This window comes from Podarcis muralis, chromosome 15 (genome assembly GCF_964188315.1).
Source record: "Podarcis muralis chromosome 15, rPodMur119.hap1.1, whole genome shotgun sequence".
Lineage (NCBI taxonomy): Eukaryota > Metazoa > Chordata > Lepidosauria > Squamata > Lacertidae > Podarcis > Podarcis muralis.
In genome coordinates this window covers 3,245,408-3,272,095 of record NC_135669.1, presented here as the reverse complement: position 1 = coordinate 3,272,095, position 26,688 = coordinate 3,245,408, and the positions used below count along the sequence as shown (strand labels likewise).

Genomic DNA, 26,688 nt, shown 5'->3' with positions numbered 1-26,688 from the left:
CTTCTCCAGAGTAAATTGTGTCTGCCAAACTGAAGACAAATAGGTCCAGCAAATGGGGGGGGGGGGCCATAAAAGGGATTCACTTTCCTCCATAATCCCTGCTGGTTTTATCTCTTTCTCACTGTGATATAATTAAAAGGTGTCTGAGTGGTATGTAGTTTTGCTTGTCTTTCTGGTGATTGGTTGTGTTCTCTAATAGGCCTTTCACTTTAAAGCTTACAAGGTAGTCCCATAAAGGCCTCCCCTTAGGGCTTTGCAGATCTCAAGTAGACCATACAATGGTAAGCTGCCCAAGAACTCTGTGTGTGCAGTTATAAAGAGATCTTGGGGTTTTTGTTGTTGTTAGAGCAACATGGGGTTTTTTAAATGAAGCTTTTAACTTTTTTAAAAAAAGAAATAATCTGATGTTGTGCTTTAACAAAAAAGAATCCAGAACTCTTCAATGCTCTTCAATATTTTTGACCACCTCACTAAGCCCATGGTTGTAAGAAGCATAGTGATATATAGGGAAACATAGCTGTGCAGTACGGAAAAACACAGCTAATGCAACATGGCGGGTGCTGGCATCATATTTGGCCTGAAAAGCCTGTATGTCGGGGCTAAGACTCCCCTTTCTTTTCTGTCCTCCAGCTGCAGCTGACCTTGTCCTCAATGCCAAGGAAGTGGAATACACATCCTACCTGGAAGACCGCCCCATGTTCATGCTGCAATGTGCCCTGGAAGAGAACTGCCTGGCCTCCTCCGCTGTCAACACCTCCATTTCCACTGGCTACAGGAGGCTCTTGCGTTTCTCATCCCAGATCCACAACAACGGACAGGCTGACTTCCGCCCCAAAAGTGGACGCCATTCCTGGATTTGGCACGACTGTCACAGGCAAGACTTTGCTCTTCACCAGCACCGTTGTGGGTTTACCCAGTGGAAAAAACTTGGGGTGGTCAGAGTTCTGGCCTCAGCAGATTTGATAAAAGGCAGATTAAGATCCATGTGAAATGTAGGGCAGCCCTGTGGATAAAACGCTGGTTGTGAACTTGGTGTTCGGGTTCAATCTCCACATCTGCCAGCAGTAAGTGAGCTAGGTTCAGTATCTCTTCTGTATATCTTTTTAGGCCCCACTAGGCCTAATTGGGTAATTGAGGCATCCTCTGCATCCCCTGAAATGACATAGGCCAGGAGTGGCATGGAGGAAGCAGTCACTCTGGTCACAGGGATTTCCCAAGGCTGCTCTAGGGAAGTGCCTTCCGGTGAACTACCACCCACGGAGCAGCACCATCACTGCAAAATCTGTTTTGGGGGCCATTTTGATGTTCCCACAATGCCCTGGCATAGCATTGTTGTAGTGCATCCTAGGAACGTCAAAATGGTGGCTTCCAAAACAAAACGCTCACTGATGGTGCTTGATAAACCTGAGCCTGTGGACACGGGCAAGTGGGAGGGCCCATTCATTGCAGGACAGGTGTTGGCAAAATGGGCCTTGTTGGGACCCCTGGTGGGTGCCTGAGGTGCCATGTGCCGCTGCTGGCACTGGATAGACCAGACACCACCCAGTTGATCCTTACAAGAACTCTGTGAGGTAGGTTAGGCTGAGAGACAACAGCTGGCCCAAGGCTAGAGTTAGGTTAGCACAATGTGCTGTGTGGTTTAGTGGGTATTTGAACCTAGTGCTCTGGGATCCAGTTCTGTGATCCTTGTCCCCACTGGCTCATTATCCCCACTCTAAATATGCCTAAAAAGCAGACCAGGGATAAAATTCAAGTCTTCTTCACAGACATTCATTCATTCCTTTCAAAGCATGATGTACAGTCTTAAAAAAAACCAAATAATATATGTTTTGAATCCCAGTCTTTCATCCATTAAGTTCAGAGCAGGCCCAGCACTTGCATGAGTCTATACAGAGCTAATACTCTCCTCTTGCTGCGAAGGGAAGCTTTGCCTTCGGCAGGGAGGCTTCCACAGGAAAAGTTCATTGTGGACTCACTGCTGCTCAGGCATGTAGGTTTGCTGCAGCTTCCACACAACATCATCCTTGTCAAAAGGCCACCCCATATTTTTTGCCTATTTAATCCAAAATCACACTTTTGTTTGTTTTTATGTACAGGGTTTTCTGCAGAAACAGTAAATCTGAATAAAGTGGGAAAGTAATGCAGGGCAGCATTTTGATGGAAGTGGCTTTCTCTGGATACTATGGGAAACTTGTATGTGTGAGCAGCCTTGGCTGAGCTTTAAACCCCACGCGGAAGCACCCCCTATCTCTGGAGCACCAAATCAGCCAATGCACTTGTGCCTTAAAACAATACAATAACCCTTTAGCAATCTGTTGAGGTGACTCTCAAGAAGTTAATATTCCCAGTTTATACTCCCTTACCTAGTATATTACATTACTCCATATTCATCAACAAAGATATGCAAGGTTGTAGCCAGTGCTAGTCCTACTCAGAGTAGATCCATTGAAGTTAATGGACATGACTACCCTAACTTAGGTTTATAGATTTTAGCTGGATACAACTGGTAATGTGGTATCTAATGTAGCACTAAATTGGGGTCCCATAAACACAAAGATTACTGTTAATACAATTGGACCCCCCTTTTCCCTGTGCAACCCCTAAGTATGTTCTAGGGGTTCCTCCACCCCTCTGAAGCCGTTCTGGGGAGTGCTGGGCATGCGTGGAAGGGGGGAGGGAGTCCTGTTATGCTAGCAGGATTCTTTGGGCTGACGGGGTGAGTTTCTTGAATTATGTGGGCGTTCATCATTTCAGGAGGGGCCCCATTTCCCATCTAGCGCCGGTCTGAATAACTTGTGATTCACCAAACCAAATTCAGCAAGCATTATGGGGCCCACCACCTCCTTGACAGACCTCATCCTCCCCATTTTTGCAGCACTCAGTCAGCTGCAAACACATAACAGTTATCAGCCTCTGGTGGCTGTTGGGCCACATCTACCTGGGTGGGTCATGGGTTCTACAGGCCTCTTTCTGCTTAATCCGAGAGCCCACCAGAAAAAGAAAAAGAGGAGTCCCACCTCAGCACGCTGACGCTCTGGCATTTCCAAACAAGCTCAAGTTAAGTGAGGCAGCTGTAGCCCATCCATGTGTTTAAGCCAGTCTCTGTTTGCACTAAGGAATACAGACTCAATTCCTCTTCAGTATTTCCAGTCTGTAAACACCATAATATAAACAACTATCTGAATGAGCAGACATATTTTAGCAACGGAGTCAGACCTGAGGTTTAAAGCTTTTTATTTCTTTTTCTTTTTTGCACTGGAAATACTTTGAGCATCCAACCTCAATGTAAATAGTTTGGACATCTCAAATTTTTCTTCCTCTCCCTGACCATCTCAGCCTGTTCCTGAGCATTTTTGTCCAGGATACAAAACCAGGGAGGGAGGGAGGGCTACTTAACAGGCAGGTAAAGGAAACCAAAGAACATCTGGCAGTGATTCCAGGGCAATTAAAATTTCCCTTTATGCCCCCTCCCCTTATGTCAACATATTTAAATAGAATAAACATGATGGGTGTACTAGGGGCTGCTACCTGATACTGAATATCAGCTGTTTAATATTAAGCCATGGTTTATTTTTACAAGTGAAAAAGAGCAAGTGAGCTCCACTTTTCAGTTGCTTGGCTTCCCTTCCCTTAAACTGTGATGTGTCCATTAGAGGAGCTTGGTTTCCAAATGGGGCAAATCTCAATGTTCATCTAGACTCAAGCATCGCCTGAGTGTAGGGCTTAACTCACGGATATTGGTGCTAGGTGCTTTGAAGGCAAAAAACAGGGAACAGTGGCTCTTTGAGAGATGCTATGGTTCTCCCTTAGCATCCTCTCCACAGGTTTCTAACTAGCTAGCTCCGTAGGTGCTAATAGTCTCAAGCCCAAGTCCATGATAGCCGCCCAGTAATTGGTCAAGGGTTTCACGTTTGTGCTTTTTGGAGAGGGCTCATAGCTCCAGTGGTGTCTAGTGCTCATTGGCACTGCTGGGGTGGGAGGCAGAGGCAGTGATGGAGACAGAGCCAACTTGCTCCTGCTGCTCAGTCCTACAGGGGCAGCCGTGAGACTAAAGAGAAGGAAGCTGAGAGGCAGAGCTGCACCCTGAACTGGTTGTCAGTAAGAAGGCAGGCAGGTGAGGGTTGGCTGGTGGGGCAGTGCCCCTTTCACCCTCTTCACTCAAAGACCACATGGTTTCTATGCAGATGTTAGATGATGTTGCATCAAGCTAGTGTTGTTTCACACTGCCCACTGCATTTTTCCTGTCACTTTCCTTTTTGCAGAAAGTTGGGGGGGGGGGAGAGTTTGTTGCGCAAGAGTGCCAAATCAACTTTAATCATGTAATTTTAATTTGTCAGTATGTTATGGAAACCCAACCCAAAATAGAAATATTCTGAAAGCACCCAGCAAAAATATAACTGATATGCTGAGTGCTTCTAGTGAGGTTCTGTGGACCTCTGATGATACAATCTGCCCCATAGCAGAGTGCAGATTATTTTTTGGCATTTTGTTATTTGGAATAACTGCAACTTGCTCTTGTGAATAAACTTAACATGCTTGTCAACTGTTTTACTACCACATGGGTTGAGCAGCCCAGTTTTGAGCCTGAGCAGAGTTGGACCTCTTTGCTTCAGGTGCTTTGGCTTACCATACACTCAGCTAGAATATTCCCAATCCTTGAGGACAAAATGAGGGGGAATTTCCCCTATGAGGAAAGCTTTCAGCAGTTGGGGCATTTTGGTTTAGAAACAAGGCGAGTCTCAACTTTTGCTTGGCACGGAGAAAGTGGGGTGAGGAGTTTTCCTCCCTCTCTCACAATACTAGGACTCAGGGACATCAGATGAAACTGAATGTTGGAAGATTCAGGATGGACTAAAGAAAGTACTTCTTTATAGAGGGCAGAATTAAATGATGAGATTTGTTGCCCCAGCAGGTAGCGATGACCACCCATTGGATTAGACAAATTCATGGTGGTTACTAGCCATCACGGCTATGTTTTTGTCTCCATGGTCAGAGACGGTATCTGTCTTAATAACAGTTGCAGGAGAGATTGCTCTGGCGCTTGCATCCTGCTTTGGGGCTTCCCAGAGGCAGCTGCTTGGCCCCTGTGAGAAGAGGCGGACCTCTGCCCTGATCCAGCAGGCTCTTCTTATGTCACTTGGCTTGATACAATACAATAATCTTTATTGTCATTGTCCCATACAGAGCAACGAAATTGAAAAAATCTACATCAGACATTCAAAAACCCACAAGCCCGCTATCCCAGCCTAGTTAGCCCCTAAAAACTCTGATACCCCATAATTGAATACAATAAACTCACATAAAGACTACCTTACACTGTGTTTAAAACCAAAGTCGCATTTGGGTAGAAACTGTTTCTCAGGTGGCTAGTCCCAGTCTTTATAACCCTGTACCTTCTTCCAGAAGGCAGAAGCTGAAAGAGATCATTTCCAGGGTGCGCACTATCCTGCACTATCTCTGCAGCTTTCTTATGGCACCTGGAAGCATAGATTTGATCCAAGGTGGGAAGAATGCACCCAGTTATTCTCTCCGCAGTCTTTACAACCCTGGACAGCATTGTTTTTTCCCTAACTGTGCAGCTCCCAAACCACACACACAGACCATAAGTTAATACACTCTTGTGCAATGCGCTATGGCACATGGACTCAAATGTGCTGTTGTCTGGGTCAGAGTAACATGATTCCCAGATTAAATGGCTGCATATGGTGTTAATTTCCTGCTTCTATACTAATGTTATAAGGCTAAATTTTTGTTACAAAATTCCCACATTTAGGGTACATTCTGATCTGGCCAGTGAGCATTGTCTGAAAAATGCCTGCTAATAACTTGGTTAAGGAAAGGATCACATGTCCTCTAGGGAGTTAGAGCTATGCTTCTGGTTCCACATCACCAGTCCTACTGGAAAACAGCATTTCCTCCTCCCAGTGAATAAAGGTGTTGACTTGCTTTGGCTGTAGCATTGCATATGCTATATGACGTTTTGATATGTGTTAGTCTACAGCCCACAAGGCAGGAAGATCAAGGGGTGAAGCTGCTTCCCAAAATAAGAGGAACTACACCCCAGGTGGTGCTTTCAATAAATCTGGGCAGCATTGCTGTAGAAGTATGGAACCTGTCCTTAATCAAAATGTTTGCTTTCTTCTGCTCATGCAGGCATTACCACAGCATGGAAGTGTTCACGCATTACGATCTGCTGGACCTCAATGGGACAAAGGTAGCGGAAGGTCACAAGGCCAGCTTCTGCTTGGAAGACAGCGAATGCCTAGACGGTACATACATTCCTAATATACTCATGAAATACACTCCAATGTAAAATAACCCATTCTGCTCTCATGTCTACTAAAGATGGGTGGAGAAATGTGTGCAATTCACGTTTAAGAATTCGTGATTCTCAAAACAGAATACGTACAAACTGAAATCTAACAATCCTTCAAAATTTGCACTTCTTCAAATGATACAGTGCCGGTCTACAGGAGCAACAAAAAGTTTATTATTTATTTCATAAAATTTGCTTGATGTGGGGAGAGAACCACCTCAAAGCTGTTTACAAGAGTCATACAAAACCGTGTATATTGATAAAAGGTTTGGCCCCCAAAGCAAACATTCCTGAACACAACGCATATAGTTAGGGTGAAATTGCTTGTGAAAAATTGTATATCATGAGAACACATATGCAAAGGTGTGAGGATTTTTGTGTCAGCTTGTGAACTGATGTGAATTCTTGGCTGTCTTGACCTGGCTGTGTTGCGGTCCTCGGTCTGTTGCAAGTGGATGGCAATATTCATTCACAATTGGGCCAAGTGCGGTGAGGCAGAGACTGGGTGGAAAGGGGAGTTCTGCTCCAGAGGCCCCTAAAGCTCTGCTTTAAGCATGGTTGGTGCCCCAGTCATCTCTATGCAGCTCAGGGGGCAGATGCGTGAGATGCGCACATGGATTGTACATCCCCACTTGGAACCACTTGCTTGACACTTTCATCAGAGCACTAGAGCTGGAGGGGAGGCATAACAGCCCCTGGCAAGACTGGGGAAAGGAGAGAAAATAGCCGCTGCCAACTAACCTGGGAGGTGGGGCTGTAATATCCGGAACATCACAAGAAGGTTGGGCTTTCAGGTTCTACAGCCCAAACACTTACCTGAAGCCAGGACTTCCTAAAGGGCCTCTCGGCACCACGCTGCTGCTGACTTTTTTTCCACATGTGCTTCCTTTCCCCCTTTAGGTTTCCAGAAGCAATATGAATGCGCCAATTTTGGGGAGCAAGGGATCACAGTTGGCTGCTGGGATGTGTACCGGCATGACATTGACTGCCAGTGGATTGACATTACAGATCTTGTGCCAGGAGAATACTTCTTCCGGGTAGGCTGGGATTCTTCAGATTCTGGAGTGCTATCAGTCGCTAAGAGCCCATTCATGCCATCACCAAAACCAAGTGGCAATAAACCTTTTAGGTGGTTAGTAGCATTCAGGTTGCAGGTGGTGGCGAGGAGTAAAGGTAAAGGGACCCCTGACCATTAGGTCCAGTCGTGACCGATTCTGGGGTTGTGGCGCTCATCTCGCTTTATTGGCCGAGGGAACCGGCATACAGCTTCCAGGCGAGGAGTACTGCATGTTTAAATGCCAAACAAAAGGGGCCAGTTAAGAATGGTGTTTCAGCTCTAGGACAGGGTGGCTAACTTAGGACCAGCAGATGTTGTTGGACTACAGTGCTTGCCATTCTTGGCTACTAGCCATGCTGGTTGGGGCCGAGGAGCTGGAGTCCAGCAGCGGCTTGAGGGCCACACCAGTTCCTGTCCCTGATTTAGGAATCCTATAGATATTTTGCAACTTGTGAACTGGCCATTAGGCAACCTACAAAACCATAATATGCATTTCTCAAGATACTTCTTCAGAGTTAATTGCAAATAGAAGGCAAAGGACAACTTGAAAAAGTTTTTTAAATCCTGCCTGTGGTCACATTAAATATCAAGGTCTATTCATAAATACTTGATATGTTTGGTGTAAGTATCAGCCTTGCTTTGCAGCATAGAAGGACATTTTATGCTATTCATTTTGTTTTCAGCTTTTATTATTATTTCATTGTTTTTGTACTCCTCTTGCCTTCATGACTGTTCTTAGGATTTTTATTTTTATAAGTAACAAGGTCTTTGAAAAATGATAATGAAACCACAATAAAATAATCCAGTTTTTAAAAAATTCTGTGGGGTATAAATATTTACTTGGGTTTAACCTGCCCAATTGGTGAGCAATTGTGTCTGAAGTTGTGTAGAATGAGTAGCAAATAATTTCAGGGAAACAGATTGTTTTTATTCATTTAAGCTGTTAATATGTGATGTCAAGTTCTCAAAAAAGATGAAAAAGTTCAGACACAAAGAAACAGGATGTGAGAGAGTGCAGAGAACTGTGGTCTCCAAAATTAGTCATACTTTGAGTAGACCTATTGAATTGCATATTCCACACCTCCGCAAACAGGGTAGTTTGAATACATGCAGCCTCAGTTCCTGAATCAGAAACACAATTGAAGCACCTTGGTTGCACAAAGAAATTCCCCCACTTCTGGATCAGGATCTATGTCTTAGACAAGATGGCCCTAAGATCCCTGTGTCTGTCCTTTCCCAGATCATTGTCAACCCAAACAAAGAAGTGGCAGAGTCCGATTATTCCAATAACGTCATGAAGTGCAAGTGCAAGTACGAACTTCACCGGGTCTGGATGTACAACTGCCATATAGGTAAGTTCATTATTGAAGACAAAGAGAGAAGTCTAGTGGCAGAGATGAGCTTTGCATCAAGGTGGTGATTCCGCGGTTTGTGTAAAGCAAAGGGGATCTGTGGCCTTGCAGGTGTTGCTGTTCTGTCACCCCTGACCAGGCAGGTTCGCGGGAGCTGGAGTCTAACAACAACTGGAAGGGCACAGGTTGCCCACACTGGAGTGTACACATCAGAGTGTACAAGGATTCCTTCCTTTCTGCCCCCCCACCCCCATTTCATTACTCATTTGTTAGAATGCCATTTGTTTAGTTAATAGGCACTAGTTTATTCACTTCTGTAACTCCCATTCATTTTTCTCTTGTGATGGATGTCAATGTGAGACTTGGCCTGTAACACTTTCTGTTGCTTGGGAGTTTTCCACCCAGTTGGCGTGACATTTCTAGGCATCCTATCACTCTTTCAATACATTGGACCAACCAAATTTCAGATAAAATCTACATTTCATAGGCAGTTTTAAAATACAGACAACTCCCCATTTAGATTGCTTTCTATGAGGAGACACGACTGTTCTTCATATGCTTGTCGCTTCTGTGTTTTCCATCCAGAACTGGCACAAAATATTTAGTTATTCTACTATCCAGACATACACAGTGGGGTCTCCAGTTTACATGGCATGGAGACTCAGCCTAACTCCTTCCTGTAACATTTCCCTGTAACATTTCTGTGACCTGTACAGGCTGCAAGTGAAATTAATTGGTTTTTGTTTGCAACTTATTTATCTGAATTCTCATTCATTTGTTTTATTTAACTTATGTACTACACTTTGTTACAAAAAAATGCTAGAGTAGTTTACACAATTAAACAAATGAAACGTGTTTTTTAAAAGAAAGTGCAACCCTAGCAAGGGACAATTTAGACCCATGGCTTTCTGCTTTCAGACACGGGTAGCAAAACTGCCTCTGACGCTGTCTTTTCCCCTTTTTTCTCCCCCTCACCCCGACTGCAGCTGATGCCTTCAGTGAAGAAATAGAAGAACAGTTTGATTTCAATGGACTCCTAAACAACCAAGTGTCTTAATTGGCCTCTTTTTAAGGAGGGAAGAATACCTTTTCCCAAGATTTCCCTAACCACTGCACAGAAAACTAAAGTAATCAAGCAAACAACTATGAACTTTTAAAATTAGCTTTGTAAGTTATTTTCAAGTGTGTGCTCCATGCCTACTTTATGGTGTTCAGCAGAAGAAAACGGGTTGACACTTATTTCACATCCATTCCAGCTGAATGACGATTTTGCACTACCTGCAAGACCTCCTTACCCTTCGTGGGGACCCTAACTTATTCACAAGGAATTATTTGCAAGCTCTCATCACACCTTTGTTCACTGCGGTGTACAGAGGCAGCAGCGCCACCTGCCCACAACCTGCGTAAAGGATGCCTGGTGCTGCCAAAATAGTTTCATTTTTAAGGGAATTCCTTTCTCGGCCTTCGTGTTCTGCCTTGATAAAGATTTGAAAAATCCGACTCTACACCACTGGCGCAGAACAGAAGAATCATGACACACGGAGGTCTTGAGACACTCTGTCGTATTAATTTCCTGTACTGTCACACTCCTTGGCACCTTCTCCTCTGAGAGCACCTCTGACACTCAGTTTTGACAGAAGGTTTGAGATATCACAGTGAGGAAAAATCTGCCAAGTCATTTCATATATCTTGGTTTTTGATGCCACTAGACTGTGAATTTTTTTTAAGACAGTAAGCTATTCACTTGCCTACATTTTTCCTTTGACCCGTACCTTCCTGCCACCCCCCTTCACTTCCCACCCCCACCATGAATACTGCAAATAAGAAACCCACTACCAAAGATAACCAATGGCTTTATGCCCTCGAGGTCACACATCCCTTCTTATTAAGTCAGGCTATCCTGTGATGGCGCAGGGAGGGAGAGCTTAAAAACACACACATTAGTAAATGCATAATGGTGCTGAGCACATGTGCCTCTGTTTGTTTGAGGCCATGCACTTGCACTGCAACAGGTGCCGACAGATCTACACCCTACTTGAATCTTAAAGTGCTTTTTATCCAGGAAAAGAAAGAGCTGGTGTGATTTGTGTGATTTCCAGTGACTAGAACCAGCTGCTGTCCTTTTATTGCATTTTGTTTTGTTTACTCTTCTGCTGCATGGTTAAAGAATGGGACTGCAAGACAGAATTAGTTCAACCTTGCCTCTCTGGAGCAGACCACAGTTCATCTAGTCTAGCCTTCTGCTTCCAGAAGCAGACAGCCAGGTGCTGCAGGATGTTCAGAAAGCAGGACAACAAAGGTAACGGTCCTCTATTTGTCCTAAGCACCTGGTAATCAGAGGTGTACTGTATCTGTCCCTAGAGGCTCTGCCATAGCTACTAGTCATTGGTAGACCACGCTCTATGCCCCGCTTGTTTTGGTACAATGGGTGAAGGAATTAAAAGGATACCTAAAGCTCAGGCAGAGAACACAAGAGTGATTTGGGAGCTTTCCCTTCTTAGAACCTCTCCATCACCTCCCTTGTGTGATGTGTGAAAATAAAAAAACTTCTATAACTGGAGAAATGAATTATAGACCCACACACGGTGCTATCAGAATTGTATTGTCCGCTAGTGGAGAGACTAAAAAGCAAGCTAGGTTCATCCCTCTTCTTAATCAAGGACTGAATTTTCCACAGCAAACCCATGCTCTCATCCTCCAGTTCAGGCTGCAAAATGAGAGTCGCTAGACCTTTTTTGCTTGGTAAATGAGGATTACGGAAAGACGTTTTAGCTATGCAAAATACTATATGAATAACTTGATGGTGATGGTTACTGCTTGTAGATGTTTTGCAGTAATGCACAAGAAGGATTTCATTGTCTGTTATTCTTTCCCCCATGTATAACCTACCTCACAGGGGTGTTGTGAGGCTAACGGCCAGTTCACATAGCCAGGCTAGGGCTGGCCACTTTGTTCCTTCGGCAGGTGATGAGTGTAATCATTTGACCAGGAACCAAAGTCCACACTGCAATGATGCAAAGCAAGCGATGTGGGGTGGTCAAGCAGGCCTGGCGCATGAGGGGGCAGGAGGAGCCACGCAGCAGCTACCAAGTTGAGAAGGGGGGCTTGCTTCCCATGGGTAGGAGCTGGATGAGACATCCAGAAGCCTTATTTGTGAATGATTGACAGCAGCAGTTTAGATTGGCCTGAGGACCACAACACAGGCCACCTCTATCCCTCCACCCTTGCTCCCATTATGCTATAACCAAAACAGAAAAAATGTTGTCCGGAGCTGGGCTGTATGGAAATGCCAGGCAAGGTCCCAGACTACTACTGCAAGGGAGTGGGGGGCAGGAATCCGCATTATACCTCTTCCACCACAGTGGAGTTTGTCAGAAACTTTGCCTCATTTTGGAAGAGTGAGGCTTGTTCCAGACCTACCTGAGCCTGGCAGCTGTGCTACGTCAGCCATGTGGAGGCTGCAGCAGCAGCAGCAGCAGCATAGTCAGTGCCAGAGCAGCTCCTCCAATGTAGGACCACCTATGCAATACTGGGATCAGGAACACAGCTGCAGCCCATGCTGCCCAGGATGTGGCCATTCTGAGTGGCAATCAATAGAAGGGATTAGAGGGACATCAAAAGTTGCCTTCCAGCGAGTCAGACCATTTATCCATCCAGCTGAGCACCCTCTACTCTGACTGGCAGGGGCACTCCAGGACCTCCAAGGGAGAGCCTTCCATCACCGGCTACTTAATCTTAAGATTAACAAGCCATCGTCTGCAGGTGCCAGGGATAGGATTTTCTGCATCAAGCCATGTGCTCTGCCATGAGCTGCGGTCCTTTCCCAGCACAGAGGCCTGCAAGCAGGAGATGCCTCTCACCTGCCACACCTGCAGGCAGCTGCTCAGTTATGGTGACTGAAGGCTGGGCTATCAGCTTAAGTGGTAAGTTCTCCTCCTTCCCTGGCTGATATGGCCAGCAGTCAAACTCTTTCCATGTGACCTCAAGCTGCTTCTGGTGCCCATACGCTCTGGGTAGAGCCCACATTGCTGAAGTGAAAGAGATGGGTATGCAGAGGTCAGTCCAGAACTGAGTTAAGCAGGCTTGCTCCTTGTTCACAGCAATTGAGCCAGAGCTTCCAAAATTTAGGCCCTGAGCCTCATTCCAATGCAAGGGTTTCCAGCGCTTCTCAAACTCGGGCCCCCCAGCTGTTGTTGGACTACAGCTCCCATCATCCCTGACCCCTGGTCCTGCTAGCTAGGGGTGATGGGAGTTGTAGTCCAACAACAGCTGGAGATTAGGTTTGAGAAGCACTGGCTTAATCAGTAACAGGCCTGCTCAAGTGGAGCCGCAATGGGCTGACCTGGATTCCCAATGTTGTGCATCGCTGCTGGTTACTGAGGCAGAGCGACAGGGGAGCAGGGAGCTTGACACAGCCGTGGAGCCAGCCCATGACACTCCATGGTCCTGATGCTGCAGCCAAGCCAAGCTCGCCACTGGCTTTCCCCTTCTTCCGTTGGTAACTGGCAGCGACACGCAGCTTGAGGAAGTCAGGTGCTGGCTGTGGCCTTGCAACTAAAGGAGAGGGCGAGAGAAGAATGAATCTCTACCTGACCCAAGTGCCGCTTCTTGACCACTGAAGAATTGCAGCCACCTCCCACAATCTGCTGCCAGGCAGGATTGATCTCCTATACTTGTTTGTTCCAGGTTGGTTTTTTACAAACACAACTTATGGCAAATGGGCAGTTTTCTCTCTCTTATCACTAACGAAGAAGAAAGTTAAGATCCAGAAGGAGCCCACTTCCCCAAAAAGGAACCAGTTAGAGAACAGGAAGTAGTTGTTACAAGACAGTGGGCAACAGAAGATTCAGAAAACCACCGTGAATGTTGATTTGTGTATTAACAGCTTTAATTTTAAAGAAGAAAACCCAGAAAAAAATATTTACAAACTTCAGTAAATAAGATATTGACTCCTGCAAACATGTCTCTCTCCTGTCTGCTTGTAAACTAAAACAGCCCCCCCCCCCCCCCGGCGGGGGCAGGAATGTGTGTCTCACTGGTTCTTCCTACATAACTGAATGAAAGTTTTCCTTCCAGTGAGTTTGCAGCTAAGTGCTCACCTACAGGGGGGCTCAATGTGGGGCAGAAGCAGATAGAGCTGGGGCATCTCTGGCCCTCCTGATGCTGTTAAGACCCTGCTTCCCGTCCGGTCCAGCAAGCATTTGCACTGGGGTCAGGGATGGTTGGAACTGCGAGAGTCCCCCACCCCTTAAGGATACATTCTGCCTCCCTCTCATCTCTTCAATGCACAGCGGCTCCTCTGGGAAAATTTCTAGTGGACAAATGACAAGGAAGCACTTGATCCTTCAGCTGCTGCGTTCCCCCCACAAGGAGATCCAAACCTGATTTTCAAACACACACACACTTGGAACCTGAAACGGGTGAATGGAGGGGGCAGGGGGCGCACCTTCTGCATTCCCACCCCTGGAAATTGCGCTCTCTCCTCTCCACTTCACGAGGGGTTTGGAAGAGACATAGAAAGGGAAACCAAAATTGTCCAGTTCCACCTTAATGGGCCCAAGGAACGTCCCGTGCAAACAAAACACCAGATCCCAGCCAACTTTTCAGAGTGCTGGTTTTTAAATTAAAATAATATCAGCCAAGTCACATATACATAGAAGAAAACCTTTATAAGGTATTTCACTTCTATTGCACTTGGCTAATTGGGACAGTTCTCTTATTGTGCTAGAGCGCCCTCTTGTGGTGCCTGTGTGAAGGTCAGCCTCCTTCCCAGCAAGTGTCAAGGAAGTTCAGTGCCCAACAATAACTCTCATGGGCTTGGAATCCCTGTCCAGTTTCAAACACAACCAGCCACTGTCACCACCAACTCCTTACTACTTCCATAGTAAAAGAAACCTGCAACCACCACCGAGCCAGCTGAGCACAGATGAGGCCTGCAATCATCGTAAGTGAGGAGTACAGTTTTAATACCACCCCCAGACCATCACCTCAAGCCACACAGGGCAACCTGCTTTTTACTCTGGCAAGCTTGTGCTTTCTGCTGGATCCAGCACTTGCCAGCCGGAGCTCCGTGGAGGTTTGCGCTGTAATCCCAGGGCCCTGGTCACCAGCCTCCGAGCCACTGCCACGTCCGTCTGAGGTCTCTCTTTGGCCAGCTGAAGGAGCTCTGGGGGGAAATGGAAGAGAAGGAGTCATGGAGCAAAAGGGGTGCAGTGGGAGAGAGACGCAGCCTGGTCCGGGGGGGGGGGCGGAGTCTGAAGGGTCTGGCAAAAGGGGTTTGGACTCCCAGGTTCTCTTTCCACAGTATGGAGATGGGCTGGTCTAGACATGAAGGCAGCTGGGTGGGGCATAGCATTGAAAGTGATGAACACCGTTTTTTAAGACTTCACAATTTTTTTAAAAAAGCCAAGCATGAACACTATCACCTCCCTGAAAGTATATTAAAAAAGAAAATCAGCACCTCAGAGAGAAAGCTTCTTAGTCCACTTCCTGCTAAGAGCCTGGCTAAATTCACTGGGCCAGTTCACACATAACAGGAATTATAGCTTCCCGATACACAAATGTGTCTGTGAACTGACTTGGATACTCTCCCCTCTTCCGATGTGTGCAGGAGGAAATGGTTGGAGGCATCCACCTTGGAGACAAGCCACAGTTTCCCATCACATCCAAACATGGGGTACTGTGATTCGTTGAAACTCCACTTAGCGGACAAACCACTGTGGCAAATACAGACTACTTCACAATTGCGTCATAAACTAGGATGAGTTTGAAACCAGAACATATTTAAAGCTTAAACAATATAAAACCAGCATCCCTTCAACACACAATAATGCTGACATTTCATATCCCTTCCTATGCAATATGCTGACAATCTGACAATAAGGAATTAACCTGGCAGCTGTGAGCCTCTAAGCCCCAGCCAGTGTCCCCTTTGTGAGGAGGAGGTAAGAACCTTGGAAGTACAAAGAGACGAAAGAGGAAGTTGGAAGGGCAGCACTCTGAACCACGTCTTCTTACATAGTTCTTTGGGAGGAGGGACTGACTGTTCAACCACTCTGGGAATTGTAGCTCTGTGAGGGGAAGAGGGGTCTCCCAACAACACTCTCAGCACCCTTAACGAACTACAGCTCCCAGAATTCACTGAGGGAAGAAGCCATTACAACTTAAAGTGGTCTGAAACTGCTTTACACATACAGAGCAGATGGGGCTTTAGACCTTAGCAGTAAAGTGACAGACATCCATCTACATATGTAAGCAGGTCATTGCCTCTTGGGAGGTGGGGTGCCAGAGGTCTCTGAAGCAGCAGCAACTTCAAAAATGCTCTTACTTGGCCGCTGAAGAGCCTTGATTTTTGACTGCCTTGTTCCGTGGATTAGGTGTCGGATCTTTAGGGAGGTATAGCTCTGTTCCAAGGCTTGAGAAGCTGAAAAAGAAAGTAAGATTTTTCAGAAATAAGACCAAGCATGATTTTGGACTACATCTCCCAACAATCCCAGCAGGCAAACGCTGCCTAGGGCTGATGGGCATTGTAGTCCAATCACATTATCTGGAGGCTACCAGCTTGTGGAAGGCTGACCTGAACTCTCTCCCACAGTTGCCACAGAGGGAGTCAAATTATTTCTGGAGCAAAACATAGATTGATGCCATGATTGTTGCCCAGTGCTTGGGAGTGTCAAATGTCTAGGGAAGATTGTTCACGCCCATTCCTCCCTACACATGCAGCCACCAAGTGAGTGCACAAAAGACTCCCCCAGCAACAGGAGGCAGGAGCCAGAGGGGATGCATATCGCACACATTTGGTTCCCATGCAACCCCAAACCATGGTTTTGCCTCTGGAAAGCAAGGATTGGGCTCAAGCATTGCCCCTTCCAATTCCATTTCCTAACTTCCTATTTGGGCAAACCATGGTTTGTTGATTCAGGCATCATAGCAACAGGAAAGGAGAGAGTCCAAGCTTCACTTGCACAATAGCAAACCATAGTCTGCCATTCCACATGAACTGCCTCTCTCCACAATCCATCAGTTACCTCCCTTTTATTACTCTCCTTGGCAGGGAACATTCCCTAAGAGTTGGGAGGACCAAGGAAGATCAGCTGCCTAGGAGATAAACAAACAACAGATGCAGAGACAGCCAGAGGTTCCTCCTTCCCAATACATAGAATCATAGAGTTGGAAGAGACCACAAGGGCCATCGAGTCCAACCCCCTGCCAAGCAGGAAACACCATCAGAGCACTCCTGACATATGGTTGTCAAGCCTCTGCTTAAAGACCTCCAAAGACGGAGACTCCACCACACTCCTTGGCAGCAAATTCCACTGTCAAACAGCTCTTACTGTCATTTGTATGTCATACGTATGTCATTTGTAACCAGCTCTGCTTGTCTTGTGCATTCTCATGATCTGAGAATGCCATTGTTGGAGTGGGAAGGAGAGGAAAATGCACCAGACACAATTTAAGGGGAAAACAGGGGGGACATCGGTCAATCCTAAACTCACAGGCATTCTTACAGAAAATCCAAAATTACCTGCTGCCAAACTGGAGAAGATCCCAAGAGCATGAGTATCATCGACCCACTGTAGCTTAAATCCACTCTCTCTAAAAGACAGACCACAGTGTTGCTTGTCAGTTACATGAAGCCACGGATAGTTCCACCCAGATAAAAATATTAACAGAGGGCCTCTCTCTCTCCCCAAGGCACCCACACCATCCCAGTTGTACATGCTTGTCCCCAGGCCACACCTCTCACTGGCCCTGCTTTGCTTCCTCCTTGAAGGCTTTTCCCTGGCTGGGATGTGTCTCTAAACTCTGCATCATGCCTCTGGCTTGCCAACATCTCCAGGTCTGAGTTGGGCACATGCCCTGCTTGAAATTTCATAGATACCAGTCAGTATGTACAGCCCTGAACCAGATGGACCAAACGTCTGATTCAGTGTAACACCACTTCCAGCATTCAGCCAGTCCCAACCAGGAAGTCCCTTGCCCATCTACTTACTGGAACTCTGCAAAGGCCTCCAGAAGATGCTCGGTTTTTAGCAAGGGCGAAAAATCATATATCTCTAGCACATGGCCAAAATCTCCTTCATTGATCTGTGCTTCCCCATAGCTGGAGTAATCAAATTGGATTTTCTCAATGCTTATGTCCTTTATGGTTAAGTAATTTGTGATCTAGGGGCAGGAGAAAAGAAGAGAAAGAACATTGCAAGAACAAGAAATATTTACAGATAGGAAACATCTGTACATGGAACACAGTCAGGATCAAGCTACACCATCAGCAGAAACAGGTGGCAAAGCTTTTTCTAGACCACTGTACCACTTCAGCATGCAGATGTACTGCTGCATTTTTCAACATTTCCGCATTAAAAATCACCCTGCAAGTAGAAAACTAGAAAGCTAGTCTTCTGTTTTCTTCCATGTCAGTTGTGGGGTACCTTTGAACCTACAGAAGTTGCTGAACTGTAACTGCATTAGCCTTGGTCATTGGCCATGCTAACTGATGGGACTTGTAGTGCAGCAATAGGGTTGAGTGTGGTATCGATACATCGTCCAAACCCGGTTTGAAGTCCAGATCACGATAACAGTTTCATAATTTTTGACCTGGTAATATATTGTGTCCGACATTTCCGAAGGGGAAGAAGATTCCCCGATAGCTTGGAAAGAGCTCACCCACGTGCAAAGATCAGGGTCTCCTGCCCTTTCGCCTCTGACTGAAGACCCAGCATAGCAAACGCAGGAGCCAAGCCAAGTCGATCTTATTGCCTGATCACAAAAAATAAACCTCTTACTTTGCTGATCTCCCTCCTTCTCCCTCTCTCTCCCAAGAGAGACCAGTAAGGAGAGAGTAGATTACAACAACTTGGGCTGGTCTGAAGTCCACATCCAGGAATCACCCCTCAGCTGCGGCTTCCTCCCCACTTTACGTCCTCCTTCCTCCTTATTTCAGGCATCATGATATATCGGTATCTCGCGATTTTTAGCTGGTGATATATCTGTTGAAAACTATAAATTGCCAAGGCCTCTTCAGCAGCATCCCCACCCCTGCTCTATGAGCTTGTTTTCTACATGCAAAGAGCAGGTGGTCTTCTGTGCTAGTCCTGCCCCAAGGAGACCCCCTGAGGCAGGACACAGCTGAATACAACCTAGGGGTTTCCCCCTCGGGGAGCCTTCAAACATGCAACACCCCACCAACAGCCAAAGTGGTACAGTCCAGAGACACATCCACATCCTACAGTCGAAGCATGACTATACCACTTTAACAGCCGTGGCTCCCTCCAAAAGATCCTGGGAACTGTAGTTTGTACAGACTGCTAGGAGTAATTAGGAAAACTAACCAGCTACAGTTCCCAGGATTTTTCTGGGGAAGCCAGACTGCTAAAATGGCAAGAGAGTGGATGGTGCAGGCCTGATCCAGTAACAGTTTTCCCCCACACGATTCTGCTGATCCAACTCTCCCTTTTTTGTGCCGAAGGGCAGCTCTACACAGGAGGGGCTTTTGGGTGTTGGCTCAGCCCCAGAGTAATCCTTTGTTATGCTGCTTGTTGCTTGTTGCTGAAACTGAGGAAGGATCCTATGTCAGGGATAAAGGACCCAAATCTGCCTGTGGAGGTTCAGTCCCTGGCGTCTCCGGGTAGGGGTGGGAGAGACCCCCTTTGAAATTCTGGGGAGCTGCTGCCCATCAGTGTAGACCAGGGGTGGAAAACGTGATGCCTCCAGGTACAGTTGGACTACAACTCCCATCACCCTGACAGCTGGCCATGCTAGCTTGTAGCCCAATAACGTCTGGAGGCTCTTCCTGGAGTAGGGAAATACTAGATGGACCAAGAGTCTGGCTCAGTAGAAGGCAGCTTCCTAAGTTCTTAATCATTTTGGAAAGCGCTGTAGCTGGTTGGGATGTGATGCAAACCAGCTGCACTGTGGTTCATCTCCCTGCTGAAGAGAGGAAGCAGCAAAGTGGAATTACTAGAGCTGTGGGCACCAACAAGCAGCCTGGGCACAATGTGGCTAAAAGAAACCACACTGAATGGCTTAACACAGCCTTTGCCAACCTGGTGCCCCCCCAGATGTTTTGGACCACAACTCCCATCAGTGCCAGCAGGGGTGGAGGAAAAGAGGGACGGTGGGGGCAGGGCACCCCAGGTGTCACCACCGAGGGGGTGACAAAATGCCGGGCGACACTCACCGTGGGGCCTGCAGCATGCCTGCAGGCTCCGCACTGCCCCAAACAGCCTGCCCGCCACCTCCTCCTCAGCTGAGTGGGAGGAGGCAGGGAGACTCCTCGGAGGCCCTGTGAAGCGTCCTACCCAGCCCCGCCCCTAGGCACAAGGCACGCACACCGCCCCAGGCGCCCAATTGGCTTGCTCCGCCGCTGAGCACCGGGCAGCACAGCAGAAAGGGCTCCTGGTTAGCAAAAGCTGCCTTAGTGTTCCACAGCCATAGTGCTAAACCATGGTTTACTGTTACATCTGAATGCAGCCATAGTAGCAAACCATGGGTTAATGTTACATCTGAATGCAACCATAGTTCTAAACCTTGGCTTACTGTTACGTCTGAACCAACCCACTCAGAAACAAGTCTGTAAGTTAAAACTATTACCTCTTGTAAGAGTTCAGTGCCGCAATCATCCTCAAAGATGCTGTCCTTTTCTTCCACTGCAGAGTGCCCCACACTTCTATCTCCAGAAGAGAATTCTAGCCCAGGCCACTGGTTACCTTCCAGGTCTACCACTGCTTTCTCCTGGCTTTCAAATACGAGGTTGGCTTTATCAGGATCAGATAGAGATGTACTCAAAAAGGGGAGAGCCTGTGGATCCAACACGGGTCGATCTTTGCCACTTTCCATTACAGGAGTGGGTGCCCCATCTGGCCCAGAGCCACAAGGACTACTTTGACCCTGAGCGTCCTCGTAGGACTCTGTCTGGCTACACTCCAGTGCCTCAGTGCAGTCCTTGTCCTGGGTTTCCAGTGCTGGTGCCTCTGGGCTTCGTTGGAATGCAAGGTCATCCACAGCGCCATCTTCCGGCAAGGGCAGCATCTCGCTACATTCTACCTCAGGAGCACAAGCAAAATCATCACCCTTATCTTCTGCAAGGGAGAGATCATTATGAGGCTCCGACAAAATGGCATCTGCAATGTCTCTCACATGGTCTTCCAGAACAGGTGGGAAAACACCACTTTCCAGTACAGGGGAATCCTGGTTTTCTGCAACTGATAAGCTTACGCTCAACTCTAGAGCAACGGCATCTAGAGGTCTCTCATTCTGGCCTTCTGGCAAAGGATGACGTCCACTTTCTTTGGACAGCACCCCACCAGAAGGCTCTTTCTTTTGCTCTTCTGGAAGGCCTGAGGTTTCACAGCACTCTAGGACCAAATCATCTCTGCTATCTTTACTAGGGCTTTCCAGTCCAGTCAGGCTTGGGCTGCTCTCCAGCACTGAGACTACCTGGCTGACGTTGCTTTGGCCATCCGGCTTTGATGGATTAGACACACATTCCGACAGAAGGCAGCTTGAGTGCTCCATAGCCCCTTCGCCACTTCTACCACTGAGCTCCAAATTATCTGTACACATCTCTCTAGGGCTTTCAGCCTCTGGGTGATGCACGCAGGGATCACTGCTGGCAGGTAAGCTGTTGGCAGCTGGAATCCTTTTGGTGCCATGAGTGGACATCTGGTGATCATCCTCACTGACCCCAAAGCCGGCCACCTCACTCGCAAAGGCCTCCGCACCTTCCTGCCTCAAGCCCTCAGGCTTCTTGCGCATGGCTCTGGGAACATACAGAGCTCTGTCCGGCTTCCTCCGGGGCTGCCTCCTGCCCCGGCCACCTCCCTTCCGGCCTTGAGAGCCATCTGCCAGCGTGTCCATGTGATGTGGGCCTCCTCTGGGTCGGCCTCCTCTGCTTCTCGACTGGGGAGGGTGGCCTGAGCTGGGGGCACTGCTACAGGAGCCATTTTGATCATCTGGTTCATCTGGCAACCTAAACCCAAGAGAGGAAGAACAACGGCAGAAAGGAGACGTTCCAAGGAGCTTGTCATGTGGGAACTCCCTGAGAACTGCTCCCTTTCAAGCATGGGACCCAAAAACAAAGCGCTTTCCTCACTAAGAAATCCAACCTTACCTAACCCTATTGCAAGTTTACTCCAAATTAAATCTCCCTGTGGCCCTCTGGGACTACAACTCCCATCATCCCTGACCACTGACCACATCCCTGGTTTGCCGCTTTAAGCGCATGAACATCAGGTCCTGCTTACATATTTCTTATAGAGTAGGAGCTGATAGACCTTTCCAATGGGCCACCCAATTATCAACACCCCCCCCCCATGTCAGGTGGCAGCTTCAAAGGAGCTCGCTGTCAGCATCAATCCCATCAGCCAGTAGCTCATGTTTCCCAGAATTCCTGTTTGCTGCCTCATGTGGAAGGGGCTTCTGAATTCCTCAACACTCAGGAGCCCGGCTTACATTTTACATAATGGATGCAATGTGTAGCCGAGCAGTGGGGAACCTCCCAACTGGAGTCTGAATTTGGCTTGCAAAGGCTGTCTTCCCAAGCCATGCCCACTTGCCCCACACCGGATGTCCTATATGGAAGGTGTGGGGCAGATGCAGTTGGAGCTGTCTGCTGAAAGAGGGTTTTGCCAACACCACTGACCATCAGCACTTGCAAACCCCTGAGGAAAATGCCTCCACTGATGTCATGCTGACAGCAGGCAATTGGCAGATGAGCAGCTCAGCCCACCTGTCAAAATGCCCCACTGGAATTGTGGGAGATAAGAATTCAGCCCACAGGCTGGGAAAGTTTCCCCGCTGCAGTCCTTGCCCTTGGGGAGAAGGTGAGTCAAGGGCTGTAGAACTGTGAGAGTCCAACCTGATCGCTGAGTGACAGACCACCGTCCTCCTCCTCCAGCCTTCTCCAACCGAAAAGCTGCTCAGCTGGTCGACATCATCCACAGTCCTGTGGATCAAGTACCGGAGGCGACTGGACAACGGAGGAAACAAGAGGACTCTGGAAAAGGAAAGGTAAAGGACAGAAGAATCAGTAGGGAGTGGTCAGAGGTTGTGCCAGATGTCCCCCAATTTCTGGCCATTTTGCAGCTGTGCTAAAAACAACTCACATTCATAAGGAAGGGGGTGGGGAAGACTAAAGCCCTCCGGATATCACTGAACTGCAACGCAAATCATCTCTAACCATCAAGGGTGTTTTTTTAGTGTACAGTCAAACACCAAATGTGAGGTTGGAAAAAATGTGCATTTGGACAGCTGATAATGTACAGTTTGAAAAAATGGGGAGGGAGATATCAGACATATTAAGCATAAATGCATGTGAAGACAGGCCCCGGCGGATGGAGCGGACAAGACCAAGAGTGGGTCCAACGGTCAAGAAGGCAGTTTCTGCATATGCTGTCGAGGGAAGTGAGAGGCAGATGGGGCTCGTCCACCTGGGAAGGAGGCCCACCTAGGAGAAGGAAAACTCTGATCCTAAACCTCCACTGCCTAGTGGAACAGCTTCAGGAGGAGAAGACTCAGGAGTAAACCCTACACAAATCCAGAGTGAAGTCCCTAAGGCAGTTGGGTACGCCTTCTTCCAGCAATGTCTCGCTCTGCTTTCCTTTGGACCGCGTCAGCGAGGCCAGGAGGGATGGTCTTGTCATCTGGGCAGCCCAGGACCTCCATACAAAGAGCCCAGGCTTGTGCCCCAGGGAGGTCACTTCAGTGTTGCAAATGCAGCAGTTTGACTTCACCCCCAGAGGCCCACTCCACTGTATCTCAAGACAGACAGGTGCCAACAAATAGGCAATGGCTGGAACAGAATGAGCACGTATTATATAAGCGTAGAACCGACAGCTTCCATACTTAATTTAAGCTGCCCAAGCCATATAAAGCACCTTCCTCTTGTTCATCTTTGGGCAGGGAGTGTCTCACTGCAACCTTGAATAGTAGATACCTTTAAAGAACTCCATTTTCTGTGCCTGCAAGTTATGGAACTAAAGCAGATTCATCAATGAATCGTTGCTCTATAGCACAGAAGGACTCCTAAGCCCTGGGGAGAAACTGCCAGTGATACAGGGTAGAAGTAAGGAGCAAGGCACACTTTGTATTTGCCCAGCCTTTCTTTTTCCCTTTTCCATTTTTTTTTGGGGGGAGGGTGTCTGATTGGTATTGGGGCCTGTGCTATTTAACTTGTTCATAAACAATCTAGAGTTTGGGGTGAGCAGTGGGGTGACCACGTTTGCTGATGATACTAAACTGTGCAGAACAGAAAGGGAAGAGCTCCAAAGAAACCTTTCCAAATGGAGGGAATGGTCAGTAAAACGGCAATGTAAGCAAGTGTAAATTAGGGGCAAAAAATAATAATTTCACATGAGGTCCGAACCGGCAATGACTGACCAGGAGTGAGACCTTGGAGTTCTGGTGGAGAGCTCAATGAAACTGTTTACCTGATGTGTGGGAGCTGTGAAAAAGGCAAATTCTATGCTGGAAATCATTAGGGGGGGAACTGAAAATAAAACTGCCAATAGGATAATGCAGTTATACAAATCTATGATGCAACCACATTTAGAATACAGTGGTGCCTCGGGTTAAGTACTTAATTCGTTCCGGAGGTCCATTCTTAACCTGAAACTGTTCTTAACCTGAAGCATCACTTTAGCTAATGGGGCCTCCCACTGCTGCCACTGCATGATTTCTGTTCTCATCCTGAAGCAAAGTTCTTAACCTGAAGCACAATTTCTGGGTTAGCGGAGTCTGTAACCTGAAGCGTCTGTAACCCAAGGTACCACTGTACTGTATACAGCTCTGGCCATCTCATCGCAAAAAGGATATTGCAGAGTTGGAAAAGGTTCAGAAAAGGGCAGCCAAAATGACCAAAGGGATGGAGAAACTCCCTATGAGGAAAGGTTACAGCATTTGGGGCTTTTAGTTCAGAGGACAGGTGAGGAGGAGGAGACATGATAGAAGTGTGTCAAATGATGTACATCATGGAGAAAGGGGAAAGAGAAAAACTCGTCTCCCTCTCGCGTAACACTAGAACATTCAATGAAGCCGAACGTTGGAAGATTCAGGGTGGACAAAAGAAAGTATTTATTCACACACCACACAGTTAAACGGTGGGATTCATTTCCACAAGCAGCAGCGATGGACACCAACGTGGAGGGGTTTGAAAGAGGGTCAGAGAAATCCAGGGCTATAAGTGGCTACTAGCCACAATGGCTGCACTCTGCTTCCAGAGTCAGAGGCAGCAGCCCTGAGGGCCAGAAGCTGGGAATCACAAGGGGAGAGGCTGCTGTTGTGCTGAGTTCGTTTGCCTGGTTTCTATAGGCACCTGGTGGGCCACTAGGAGAGCAGGATGTGAAACTGAACAGGCCTTTGGTCTGATCTAGTAAAGCTCTTCTTCCGAACATGGTCGCCCAAGGCGCCTTCCAGCTTGGGCACCTGCAGCGCTGGACTTGGGAGACCAGCGCTAGCAAGCATGGTGTCCTCTAAATGTTGTTGGATGCTGCCTGCAATCAGAGCCAGCCAGCGCATAGCCAATGGTCAGGGACCTGGAGGGCACCTCACTGCCTCACCTGTGGCAGACCGCCATACAAAGGCCTAAAGCAGAGGAGGACAGCAGCATCCGCCAGCTGCTGACAGGAGCCACTTACTTCTCCAGCTGGTTGTGAAGCAGGAAGTGGTCCAATTCCTCCACAATCTTGTTGACAAAGTCATTCTCCGTGGGGGAAAGGAATACACCGTCCAAACAGCGCAGCGCCAGGGTGACGGTGGGGTGGTGGCCTGTCGGGAGGAGACAAAGCAGGGTTAGCCATCCGACTGGTTAAAAAGAAATGTATTCACTTTGTTAGAACAATTAAGCATGGCAAGTTAATCAACAGGCTTGATACTCGTTTGCAGATTACATTTCTTTTTTGAAAAAGCAAATTTACTGTAAAACAGTTAAAAGTAACTTTAAAAACAACTTGCTGTAAAATGAACGCAGGTGGATTAGATTACCAGAAATGGGAATGAGTTAGTGAACTTCTTAGGAAGATAGGAAGCCGCCTTGTGGTCAGTATTGCCTACACTGGCTGGCAGCAGGAGGGAAGTGTCCCTCAGCCCCACCTGGAGATGCTGAGACTGAACCTGGGAGCTCCTGCATGCGCAGCAGATGCTCTAACCTGGTCTTTCCCTAACTTGGGTCTCCAGCTGCTGTTGGGCTACAACTCCCATCATCCCTAGCTAGCAGGCCTAGTGGGCATGGAAATTGCAGTCCAAACGCAGCTGGAGACCCGAGTTCTGGAAACGCTGCTCTCACCAGTGAGCAGTTATGGCCCTTCCTCCTCCTAATTGGCTGTGTCGAAAGACCAGCTGCAAAGTTCTTTAAAAGGGGGAATTCATGAAAAAGAGCATCTCTGTTTCAAAGAGACAAGTTTTTAAAAGGCAGCTGGGTGGAGCAGACAGCAAGCACCAGAAACTGAGCGTCCTCGAGCGACACCGTCTGATGGGTCAACTGGCGGGGGCGCCAAACCCGGGACGGGGGGGGGGGCGCTTTTAGGAGACAAAGGCAAGAGGGAAGGGGCAGCCGAATCCCGGAGGGAGAAGCCCCGGGGGCGAAAAGACCTGGAGGAAGCAGGCGCGTTTCCTCAAGAGCTTGCTTTGAATCGGAACCATTTTGCCCCCCCCCCCCGCGAAAACGCTGCCGGGTCCGGGGGGGGGGGCTGGCAAGCGAGGGGGCGGCGGAGGCTCCGTCCTTGCGGGGCCCCAGCGCCGCGCCTGCCTCCCTCCCGCCGCCCAGCAGCCCCGCCGCGCCCCCTGCCCGGCCTGCCCGCTCGCCCCGCGGGGACCGGGGCGCGCCCGGAGGGGGCAGCGGCCTCGCCACGGACAGCCGGCTGGTCGCCCCGCCGAGGGCACGTACCGCAAGGCCCGGCCTGCAAGGGCTCCCGGGGCGGCGGCGGCGATGATTGCGGAGGCTCCTCCCTCCGCCGGCGGGGCTGCAGTTA

General features: G+C 48.0%; 2 protein-coding genes across 2 annotated transcripts in view; one reads left to right on the top strand and one right to left on the bottom strand.

Annotated features, from left to right (window-relative positions):
• Positions 1-13,684, top strand: part of LOXL2 (lysyl oxidase like 2) — a 75,646-nt gene extending 61,962 nt beyond the window's left edge. The window contains exons 10-14 of the mRNA XM_028707364.2: positions 631-874; positions 6,154-6,269; positions 7,217-7,353; positions 8,614-8,725; positions 9,712-13,684. Coding sequence (XP_028563197.2) covers positions 631-874; positions 6,154-6,269; positions 7,217-7,353; positions 8,614-8,725; positions 9,712-9,782 — 680 coding nt within the window. The 3' untranslated portion in view covers positions 9,783-13,684. The remainder of the gene's footprint in view (positions 1-630; positions 875-6,153; positions 6,270-7,216; positions 7,354-8,613; positions 8,726-9,711) is intronic.
• A 986-nt stretch (positions 13,685-14,670) lies between these two features.
• On the bottom strand, positions 14,671-26,685 carry R3HCC1 (R3H domain and coiled-coil containing 1; the record flags this gene model as incomplete). The annotated part of the gene is made up of 8 exons (XM_077919793.1): positions 14,671-14,891; positions 16,053-16,148; positions 17,250-17,320; positions 17,718-17,890; positions 20,315-21,692; positions 22,581-22,718; positions 25,357-25,486; positions 26,604-26,685. Coding segments are annotated over 8 exons (2,220 nt in total), but the record flags the coding sequence as incomplete, so codon positions are not given.
• Positions 26,686-26,688: the final 3 nt, after the last annotated feature.